Source organism: Scomber japonicus, chromosome 8, assembly GCF_027409825.1.
Source record: "Scomber japonicus isolate fScoJap1 chromosome 8, fScoJap1.pri, whole genome shotgun sequence".
NCBI classification, from domain to species: Eukaryota; Metazoa; Chordata; class Actinopteri; order Scombriformes; family Scombridae; genus Scomber; species Scomber japonicus.
Window position 1 is genome coordinate 19980609 of NC_070585.1, and position 11904 is coordinate 19992512.

Genomic DNA, 11904 nt, shown 5'->3' on the forward strand with positions numbered 1-11904 from the left:
TTAGGAATTTAGTTAACAGGTTGGGACATATCATTTTACTATTACACCAGGTTTCTGTCCATTACGCATGGGAAATTAAAAAGTTAATTTGTCTCACCTCAAACAGACATGTTGAGCAATAAAGGTTGTCATTGTGGATAAAGTTACATGACCCACTGTTTTCTTGTCTGACTTGATTTGACTCGGCGTCTTGCCAGGCCAGCTATCTTTTCACACAGATTGTTCATTTTGTTTGGATAGTTCATAGCCTTTGGGGCACATGAGCAAGTTCAAGGTTAGGGCATACATTTTGAATGGATAATGACGGTCAAATCGAAATAAACCATAACCATAACTTAAGACTCTGAATGATTCTACAGACAAAATTCAATTAAACTACTTGGTTTCTTAAAAAGGACTGGGAGATTACCTTAAACAAAGAGCGTGTTTGGACAGGACAGACTGGCTGGTCGATATGTCACCAATATGAAACACAATACACCTTGTTTCACAGAAAAACTGGAACATTTACCAGGACGTTTTCAACCTGAGAGCAATGTTGAGCAATAACAGTTGTATGTCAACCACACTCTCTGCAAGTGACAGGATGACAAATGGGAGTGAAATAAGTTTCCCCGCTACAAGGAACAATCAAATACTTCTTTATGGTTGAGTGATTTACAACAGTGTCCCATTCATGTCCCTTTTTTAACACATTTGAAAAAATAGCTGTTTATTTATTCAATGATTCTGCAATTGCTGCTCTAGCTCATGTCATAAAATATATAACTTTAGTTAAAATAATGCATAGAGCTTTGTTGTATCTGCATTGTTAAGCAGATTAAAAGATACACACATAGACACACCTTGCCAGTTGGCTCATCCACATCATCTTATACTGGTTTGGCTATGTAAACTCTAATTAGACACAAGATTAGTGTCTCTAATTAGACAATAAGAAAAACTACAGGGAGAAATATATCCAGCCAAATAATAATAAATAATGTACTTTTAGGCACTGACAGATTGATGGAGGAGCAAAACTCATTCTCTCACAGTGTCTGAATGCAGACCTTCAAGTATTTCTTTCTGGGTCATGGATTGCATTGCTCTGCTGCAACTTTTCATAACAACAGGACTCATTTTAAAAAGATCATTTAAAAGACGTGACATAACAAGACACAAACACCTTTCTAAGTTTCAATTTTGCAAACTCTCAATCTCATAACAAATGTAATCAAATATGTTTTTTTCAACACTTCAACAACTACAACAAAAAAGAAATAGAGCCTGTAAAATCATCTCAGGTGTGTATAACACTCACATTCCTTTAAGATGTGCAATATGTGTTCTGTTTCTGTCCGGGTAATTCCTTGAAATTTTTATCTGTCTTGTGATTTTATCTTGATTGAACAACGGGAAGTACTTAAAACAGTTTCAACAAGCATACAGTGTTTAAACATTATTTGTTGTATTCCTTTTTTAATGTTTGCCCCCTGTCTCTTACAGGGGTGTGGATGGACTTGTTGAATTGTCAGGTTCAGGTCAGTCAGGTTGATTTAAAATTTCCTTTTTTTCCCTTCTTGTTGTGGCCATTATGTCCACAGAGCTGCAATCTTTAAACAAACAAAAACAGAAAAAAACAGCTAACCTGATTTCAATTAAGCTATGTGTGAAAAGACATTCAATCAGAAACTTTAGTGATTTTCTGACCACGTGGTTGATTGCGAGACCATTACTGTCACTATCAGTGTTGTCAAACAGAAAATGTTATGTTGTTCATGTTAACAATGATTTCTCATTTTAGTAGTTTCATCCTTTGCAACAGAGGGAACAATCCATTAAGTATTTAATCACTTAACACTGTGTCCAGGGAATGAGGATAATTTCCCTTCTTATACTTTGCTACCTTAAACTATATCTATCTATCTATCTATCTATCTATCTATCTATCTATCTATCTATCTATCTATCTATCTGTCTCTATCTATCTATCTATCGTGCTGAAGCGGAGTTACTTACCATGAATCCCTCCGGTTCCTTCAACTCTCTGTGGATTACATGAAAAACCTGACTCAAACGCTCCTTGGGAAAAACCTCTTCCAGCCTGCTCTCTGCTCCCTTCTCATCCTTTTCACTTGTGGGTGAGTCCGTGGACTGAATATGAATGGTCTCACATGAATAGTGGAGCGATGAAGGGGGTGTTGCTCAAATTGAAAGGGAGGATCCATTAAGTTCAATTCAGGTATTAGGCGAAACGGATCTTGCATGTAGCCTGTATTCAATTACAGATAGACTTGAGCTTGAAGAGGATGAAACAATCATTTCATTTCAAGGTCACCTTCAACAGAACCTTTTTTTAAAAAGATGTAGATATAATATCCCAAAATACACTTATCAAAGATCATCTGGGTTTACTTTTGATTTAGTCTCGAGCAAACTAACACCATCACGTGCCTCTTGAGAGTTACGCCCATCCAAGTAAAGCACCGTGCACCAACTGTGATGACATAAATCCTATTGTGATATGATGATAATAATACAGCTAGGACGGGAACAGTAACAGTGCACCGGGGTAGTGCAAATATCTTACTGAATAGCCAAAGAATGATTTCAGGTGTGTGGCGTGTGTTTTTGTTTCATGCCAATGTAAAAAGTAAGCTTGCACAGACTTGAAACCTGCTCGATAGAAATCCATCACAGTGAACATGGTGTCTGGTTTAGTTTTTTTCCAAGGGATTATTCTTTGGTGAGGCAGTGCAGACTTGTCAAACCAATGTGCACCCATAACTTCATTACACGCAAGAAAAGCGCACACTCTGATGAAGCGCATTTGAAGTCTCTGCCAAATGACTTTCCTGGTCATTTAAAAGATCTCTAGCTCATGAGAACTAAAAAAGCTTTGAGTATTTCCCCCGCGAAAAGCTCCCTCCTGCAAACGGTCCGCTGCTGGTGTGTGGAGAGAGGCACAAATCATAACTTCTATCTGATGTGATTATTTTCCTGAAGCTGAGAGAAGTGATGCTTCATGTTTGGGTTGAGACATGACGAGATTTCGCTGGTATTGATCACAGTGTTGATGCTGTGATAAGTATGTTTACACTGAGAAGAATTTGAAAGTGCATAGGGCCATATACGGAGGACTCATTCATCCAGCTGTATACAGAAGGATGAATCAGTCCGGGTCATTCATTCATTGACGTAGGATGAGCCACCACAGCCCACAAGTACTAACACTCATTTTAAGAAGCGCACAGGCTGTGGTCTTCTGACTCCTGTTAGGGTGCACAAAGACAGATCACTGGCCTTCATGGTAGGATGAGCATGTTTTAACCACATAGCCTATAGAGCCTCACTTCTAGCAGCTGAAGGAAAATAATGGAAGTGTAGGAGAACATCAAAGGGGGTCCACTTTAGCTTGAGACTTACTTGCAGGTGAGAGCTTCTCGCAGGATTTTCAAGTATTACTCAGAAAAACAGAAAAATAAAAATATATTACTCAGAAAAACAGACTTTTTAAAAAAGTGAATGCAATGTGCTTCCCTATTTCTGCCATATTGTGAAGAGGAATGTGTGTGATTTTTGTGATGAGATGTGCAAGACAAGAATAGCCAGCTGATCTGTCATCATTACTATACATTTATGCTGCATTCATTAGAAGCTTCATATCTATGTTTTAGGAGTTCAGCATGCATGTCAGCTGCACAGAGTTGCATGTAGCAGATTGAAGATTTGTAGCTCAGAGGTTTGTCTGTGAGAGTATTTAATACGTCTCCATTTCTGCAGTTTTGGTCTCTTAGTTACACACAAATACACAAAACACACAAAATGCTGTTTGATTAAATGACGTGCAGTCTGATGTAAGGCAATAAGGACATGTCACACTTACCAGTAAAAGACTGATTCATTAGATCATTAATTTATAAACAACATTTTTTGTGGGTGCTGGAGGTGGAGTTGGTTTAAACTACTTTTATATACAGTTAAGTAGTTTAGTTTAGTGCTTCCCAACCACTGGATGATTAAGAGGGAAGTGATTAATGGGAGAGGAAAGTTACACAAATCTGTTTTCAGTTTTTGGACTTTTTATCTAATCTTTGATTTTTGGTGAAATATTGGATCATGAAATGAAACATTGTGAGAAGTGGGGGAAAAAAATCACTATTTTGTGGAGCTGTTAACACTGACAACTTTTTGTAAGATGTCAAAAGCCAAAAAGGTTGGAAACCACTGGTTTCATCTGTAACAATGTGTTAAAAGTTTGTTATATTATCCATTGTGTCAAATCTTTAAAAAAAAAATCTCTGGCATAGACGCCTTTATCTGAAAATAGAGAGATAGGAAATTACGGGAGAGGGGGGGCATGCAGAGAGGTCCGCCGGCCGGGACTCGAACCTACTTATGGCTTGCGCTCTTAACCACCTGCGCGCCGCATTGTGTCAAATCTTCACCTGAAAAGTAACCAAAGCTGTTAAATAAATGCAGTAGAGTAGAAAGCAGGCTACAATATTTCCCTCTGAAATGTAGCGTGTGCCAGAAAGAGTAGCATTTTGGTGAAGTATATAGTAGCATGAGCATCAAAGGGAAACGTGTGTGTGTGTGTTTGTGTGTGCATGACTGTCTGCATGAAAACAATTTCACACCAAGGCTGTCTTTGGCAAAACACCTGGCCTCAAGAGGAATTACTAAAGAATTAAATCAACATGTTCAGACAGGTGGGCGCTGAGGTGTAATTCGGTCTCCGGGCCAGCAGGTGGCGGTAATGCTCCGGATCATAGTCACTGTTTAACCCAAGAAGCAGAGCCCGTCGCTGGCTTTCAGACCAGCCTGGTGAGATTATTTGTTGTTTTATGGAAGATACTCTGTGTTTTCCGTTTTAGAGTTGTGTCTGTACATTCATAGTTATCGCTCCGACGATGATAAAAGTGAATTTTGGTTTTCTGTATTATCTGATTAACGGAGCAAAGCGAGCTCGTCCCATTACAGCTGAAGTTAGCTAGTTAGCTAACCGTAGCATTAGCTGTCAGCTAAAACATGATTCACTTCATTTTATTGTTTTTATTAGATCTAAATGTCCTTCAATACATTTACATTCGCCCCAGGATCTTTATTATGTTGGTTGTTTTGGAAACAGTTGTCAATTGAAGTAAGTTCACTAATAACATACCATTACATGCACTGTTATTTTGAGTCTTCTTGGTCGTTTTGCTGCCAGTCATGTTATAATACATGTAGTTTGTAATAATGAGCACACATTAATATTAGTTACCTCAGCTGTACTATAACAAGTAGTTACCTAAACCTCAACGAAGTAAGGATGCTGGCTGCAATTGGCCATGATTTCCATAATCGATTAATCTGTCAATTGTTTTCTTACTCTGGTTCATAAAATGTCAGAAAATGCTAAAAAATGTCGATCACTGTTTCTCAAAGCTCAAGATGACGCCCTCAAATGTCAAGTTTGGTCCATGTCTCAAAGACATTCAGTTTACTGCCATAGAAGTACAGATGCATCGATACTGCTATCGATCTGATACTGACTGAAATAGCTGAATCGGGTATTGATGATAATGGGCCAATCTGTTATCAGAGACTATTATTTTAATAGAAAACAATTCAGTATATTTATAGCTACGTTTTTATTTGTTAGGTTTTGTTTTACAAAGTTAGGAAAGCAGTATTACACTTAAAATAATGATTGCAGTGTCTCCCACACAGTGAGACAGTTTATTAATTAAACACTGGTATTGTCTGATACCCCAAGCCCAAGTGTCAGTATCAGTATCTAGACTATTCGGAAGACTATAGAAACCAGAGAATATTCACATGTGAGAAGCTGAAAAATGACTCAATTAATTGAGTATCAAAGTAGTTGCTGATTAATAGTTGGCAACTAATCAGTTAGTTGTTGCAGCTCTTCTAAGGGTCCTTGTTGTTAATTTGTACTTTTTTTTAAGGTATTTCATAAACAATGGATCAGAAAATTCCTTATGATGACTACCAGCTCCCAGTGGTGTTCCTGCCCTCGTATGAGAACCCACCAGCATGGATACCGCCACAGGAGGTATATCACACATCCTACTAGTTCCTCACTGTGTGCTTCAGAGTCATACATAACTTTTCTGCTCAACCAGTAGCAAAGATTTAAAACAGTATGTCATATCCCATAACACCAATTTATGTAGGTTGTTAACTCTTCCTCACAATGATAATCGAGACCTCATGTGATGCGTTGTCAACTTTCCTCTGTGATACTTTCAGCGGGTTCATCACCCTGACTACAACAATGAGCTCACCCAGTTCCTACCTCGCACAATTGTACTAAAGAAACCTCCAGGAGCACAGCTGGGCTTCAACATCCGCGGGGGCAAGGCCTCACAGCTGGGAATCTTCATATCCAAGGTGTGTGTGTGTGTGTGTGTGTCTGTGTATATCTCTGTGATTTGGTGTTTGTTATAGTTATATGTTCATTCACTAATTGTGTGCTTTTTAAAAATGTCCACATCGTAATTTGTGTGTGTGTGTGTGTGTGTGTGTGTGTGTGTGTGTGTGTGTGTGTGTGTGTGTGTGTGTGTGTGTGTGTGTTTGTTTGTTGGCAGGTGGTCCCAGATTCTGATGCCCACAGAGCAGGGCTACAGGAGGGAGACCAGGTTCTTTCTGTGAATGAGGTTGATTTCCAAGACATAGAGCACTCCAGAGTAAGTCAGAGTAGTATTTTGAAGTCCATAATGATTTTAATCAACATGTTATTATTATTATTATTACAGTGTATGTCTATACAATGGAGTGTAATTGATGTTGAGCAATGTGGTTGGACATGTTAATTATTATATATTTGAATTGTTGTTAATTGTTAGTGACACTAGCTGCTAGGCCATCTTCACTGTGGTTTGGACAAAGTGCAGCTTCAACATATGTGTGTGTGATAATTTTCATTCCAGATTGTGGAGGATATTTATATGATACTATTAACATAACTTTTCAACTAAGATGGTACTCTATATATATATGTGAAAGATAATTGCCCTTGTCATCTATTCAACATTGGGTTTAATAGTTAAAGCCGACTGCTTTGTTAGCCTCAAATGTAAAACTTCCACAAACAAGCATTCGGTGCAAGAATGGAGCGTACCTTCCTGTTTTGGTATTTTATTTAGACCACAGTAGGGGGAAGGTCTCCCTAGGGGGGCTCCAAAGTGTTTCAGGGGAGACTAAAGGATGTGGAAGTGAAAACATATTTTATTAGCTCTTATATTACTGATCAACAGGAGATCACATAGATAAATGTGTGTGTGATTTGGTTAAAGAGTTAGTTCAGAGATACAGTAGCTAGGGATCATTTTATTGTTTTTCACACTTTCCCGGAGTCAGAAGTCAGAAAGTGATAAATTCCTTCAGACAGACCCTTTTGTTGGTGTTGTCTGAAGTAGATCAAACAAGCAGATCAAACAAGGACATCTTGGCTCAATTGTTGTGTGTCTGTGGGATCAAACAACATAATCATGATCCCATAGGCATCCGGGAATTGAGCAAAACTAGGGAAGTAAACTTCTAAGCTTTGTCTGAAGTGAGGCCTGCAGTCTAAGACTTTGAAAACAACTGATGGAGATCAAATATTTGTTCTTTTGGACAAAAGTATCATTATGCAAACAATGTTAAATATAGAAAATATAGCAATTGTCCACCTTGCCGTTCACAAATAAATTAGTCTTCGTCAGTGCGTCTTACCTCATCTTTTTCTTTTTTTTAAGTTTTCCAAGTTTATTGATATTACATACAATACAAAATAAATACATACACACACCCACACACACACACACACACACATCAAAAAAGGAAAACAAACCAAACAAACAAACAAGCAGGGAAGGAGGGGTTTGCATCCATAAATACAGCAAGTGGCAAATGTACATCAATACATATCCCCACCCACCCCAGTCTCTCGAGAGGAAACAATGCCATTTACACAGAATTGGGTATGGAGTTCAAGTATGACCTAATTGTGTCCCACAGACCCTCCAGGTCCGGATCAAGGTGCCTCAGTGTAGTGGCTTCTCTTTCCATCCCAATTAAATCAATGCATTCTTCCAGCCAACTGCTTAAACTCAAACAATTTGGAGTTCTCATCTACCAGTTCATAATAATTTTTCGTTTAGGAGCAAGACAACTTAATGTTACCAATCAATTTTTTCTTTGCAGGTAACCCATCTATTTTATTTCCTAGTATATACAAAGTGGGACTTTTATTGACAACAACCTGGAGGATCTCTGAGAGGTCTCTGTGGGCCTCTATTACCGCATCCATGCCAGCATTAGGATTAATTTTATTACATTTTACAGTGGTAATATATGCCCTAAATTTTAATTTGAATAATTCTATATTGGACACATTTTGATTTTATAGAAGTATTCCATATTTTCTGCCAACTAGCTGTTGCAAGAGGGGTCCTCATGTCTTTCTCCCAGCAAAGTTGTGTTGGTGAGTCAGTGTAGTGTATATATGCTAGAGACCTGACCTGTTTCCTGGCAACAATGTCCAGTAACTTACTATCAATGTCCTTCTCTGTCGCCATTGGTGCCCCTTATGCATTTTAGATTTAATTATAGAGTACAATTGTTGATATTTTGAATAAGAGGTGTCATGTAGGAAATATTGTTCCTTAAGATTACAAAATGGAACAATTGTATCACTTATTATATCTCCCAAATACTTGATGTTAGAACTCTGCCACCTGGTGTTAACTAATGGTTTGCCTCCTGCTGAAAATACAGGATTGTCCTATTAATGGCAAGAGAGAGGTTCCTGTGATTTTTTTTTTTAACCTTTTATGAATTTCTTTAGCAATATTACAAGAAAAGAAATCATAATTGGATTGTCAAGACCGGTGATAATCTGCCTTTTAAGCCATTTCCAACTACCTATTGACTTAGGGTCTGACCTGATCTGATTTCTCTGCAATGGGGAAAATTAGGGGGAGCCTGATGTGGTATCTTTGTGGTATCTAATATGTCTAATATTTGTTAATGATTGATATTTTTTTATTGTATTATATTGAGTTTATTCCTTTTATCTCTTTAGGCTGTAGAGATTCTGAAAACTGCACGAGAAATCTTGATGAGGGTTCGCTTCTTTCCTTACAGTAAGTCTGGATTTACAAAATCCTATCAAAAGCATTATAGTTATCTCAAATGTATGAAAGTAATCTGTCAACCTTCAGATTTGACAGTTGCTATACCCTTTTCTTCACAATGCAACTACAAATTACCATTAATGTAGTTGCATGTGTTTCCATATTTTGGGATAGTATATATAGGAAGAATATTACTAAACACTGTTTTAAAATGTAGAATTTGTAATATTAGGCAAAGTGCTTAAACTGTATTCCTCAATTATCTATATTTATTGTGAATGTGCAATCCATGACAGTTACACAGTGAACTCTGAGCCAATAATGTTGAGATGATGCACAGCTGCCCTCAAACATTTAGTAACTAGTAAGTATCCAAGTTTTAAAACCCCTAAACTTTGAGCACTATGTATTTAGAAGGGCCATAACTCCCACAGAGTTCTCTCTGTAAAGCTGAGACTTGTTTATTATTGTATTCATTATTTTGTTATGAAATGTCCTGAAGCACAGAAAACTGTAGATGTCCAAATATTTACTTCCTGGGCTGTATAAGACTTTCTGATCTAAAAGCTATGTTTAGAGTGCAGAAATGATGCCCATGTCAATTTATGTGAGAGGGTACATCCAGTAAATATGGAAGAATTTGTTCATTATGCTAGTTTGCTTTAAATGACAAACAATACAAATCAGATGATAAACTGAATCTGTATTTGAGTTATTGGGATCATGGGTCACTTTCTTTTTGTACTGTATATTATATACTTGCATACTTTTTTATTAATCAAATTGTATTGCCTGATTATAACTTACAGATAATTCCACCTATGCTGTATAATAATTGCTAATATTAAAAACAAATTCTAAAGTCATATGATGAAAATATTGGCCTGTTTAAACATTACTAATGCAAAAAAAAGCATCAGAAAACATTAGTAACTCAAAAAATAAACTAGGATGAGATCAAATTGAATTCCTCCTGGAGGAAATGTTTGTTCCCATTTAGGAGTGATGGCAGATTCCTTTCAGTTTTGGATTTGGACCGTGGACTGTGCCTTTGAAACATCATGTTATATATGTCTTATCAAACTGACAATAAAACGTTGAAGGGTGAGGTAAAGAAAAGGCTTCTGGAAAGAACATATTTGTCTTCATGGGAACAAACAAAAAGAATGTAAAGCTTGTCAGCACTTCCACACCGACATGTTGGAGTACCCACATACTGCAGCTAAGATAACTATCTCTTACCTTACTGCATGCCTTCAACACTGAAACTGGTTTTAGTGTCATACCAGTACATTATAATAACATTGTATTGTAATGCTGTCGCATGTGTGTGTGCTTTTATCAGACTACCAGAGGCAGAAGGAGAGGACTGTACACTAGGCGGCAGCACTATCAGAGAGAGTGAGGTGGACAGACACATCACTGCACGTCATCACCCTCCTCCCACGGACTCTGGCCTCCATTCTGTCTTAGCTTCAAGATGACTGATGTATGACTAACAGACTCATTCACAGTCCTTCATGTTAGGACAATATATTCTCAGTTATACACCCAGTCCTCTCTCCCACCCAGATTGCAGGGCACACTCTAATCTACTGTGAAACATGATGATCGCTACTCCATCAGAATGTCTCACAGGAAGTCCTTTTTATAGGTTCTCTGCATTCAGAATTTATAAGCAAAGCTTTACAGACATATGACATGATAAATTATAAAGTGATATATTTTTGTCATGTATAACATTTATAGACCCTGCATAATTTAACAAAGGTTTTACTCACTTTTCCCTTATTAGATATTTCCTTCCACAGATACAGGTCAGAGTAGCACTTGTGTGTACTGTACACAGTTACCTTGATGACACTGATATGAAACAGAGGTATAACACTATGTATATGTAGAAAATTATGTATAAAATGTACATATGACTTAGATTTCAGTACACACTGACACACACTGTAAGGTACAAAGACAGCAGGGCCTTACATACTGTAAGAGCAAATGAAAAGTGCAAGACTTCTGTTAGAGTTTTAACTAAATATCACTGTGAAAATACTGTTTTTAAATATTTGTAATTTAGAAAATACACAGTCATGTAAATAAATTTCCATGACTGCATTTAAGGGCCCAACATTACTGATCTTATCAAGTAGTACATTTAAAAACATGAACAACATGATTGATGTGATGAATTAATTACATGCATGTATGGCTTCTAGGATGAAATGGATTTTATTGTAGTTATTTATGTACTGCAAATTTGAGGTGCCATACTGATAACAAGTAAATCTTCCAATATAAGAGTAAAGTGCATGATAACAGCACCATATTATCTTAATATATCATAACAAATCATATGACTTTAATTAGCCCTCTATCTATCCGTTTAGCAATCCACAGTACATGGGGTTTTATCTGTATGCATCAGAAAACAGGTTTTCATTCCAACAGGTCTTTTTAACCTTTCTGAACACCTTTGTAAATACCTGCTTGTTGTCTTATTCTTTTGTACACTGTTTTTTTTTCTTTTTAATAAACGGGAAAAACTTTGATTTTCCATTGGATGAACTTTTTCCTCCATGAAACAAAGCTCTTTATGAAAGAAGCTATCTTGAAGTGTTTTTCAGCAAAGAAATAAAGATTTTGAACCATTGTGACCTCGTCTGTGTACTTGTAAAGTCTAGAGCCGGAAATGGACTGGTTTGATCTGGTTCAAGTAGCCAGACCTGTTCTTGCTTGTAGGTAAGTTTCTCTTGAGACTGATTGTCACCTTCAGAGGAATGCAGTCAGTGCA

General features: G+C 37.1%; 1 protein-coding gene across 3 annotated transcripts; it reads left to right on the forward strand.

Moving 5' to 3' along the window:
* The first annotated feature begins 4759 nt into the window (after nt 1–4759).
* pdzd11 (PDZ domain containing 11) lies at nt 4760–11756 on the forward strand. 3 transcript variants are annotated; one of them, XM_053323848.1, is made up of 7 exons: nt 4782–4809; nt 5045–5125; nt 5937–6043; nt 6241–6381; nt 6579–6677; nt 9059–9119; nt 10456–11756. In XM_053323848.1, exons 3-7 carry the CDS (start codon nt 5951–5953, stop codon nt 10488–10490), a joined length of 429 nt encoding a protein of 142 aa, XP_053179823.1. In that variant the 5' UTR covers nt 4782–4809; nt 5045–5125; nt 5937–5950; the 3' UTR covers nt 10491–11756. The 3 variants fall into 3 exon arrangements, with proteins under 3 accessions (XP_053179821.1, XP_053179823.1, XP_053179822.1); XM_053323847.1 differs by having other exon boundaries at nt 4785–4809; nt 5082–5125; XM_053323846.1 differs by lacking the exon at nt 5045–5125 and having other exon boundaries at nt 4760–4809.
* Nucleotides 11757–11904: the final 148 nt, after the last annotated feature.

What these genes read in the sequence shown, in the direction of transcription:
- pdzd11 (XM_053323846.1), top strand. Translation starts at nt 5,951, where the DNA reads ATGGATCAGAAAATTCCTTATGATGACTACCAGCTCCCAGTGGTGTTC. An exon ending in AAGACATAGAGCACTCCAGA is followed by an intron (nt 6,678 to 9,058) that starts GTAAGTCAGAGT and finishes TTATCTCTTTAG; the next exon opens with GCTGTAGAGATTCTGAAAAC. An exon ending in GGTTCGCTTCTTTCCTTACA is followed by an intron (nt 9,120 to 10,455) that starts GTAAGTCTGGAT and finishes TGCTTTTATCAG; the next exon opens with ACTACCAGAGGCAGAAGGAG.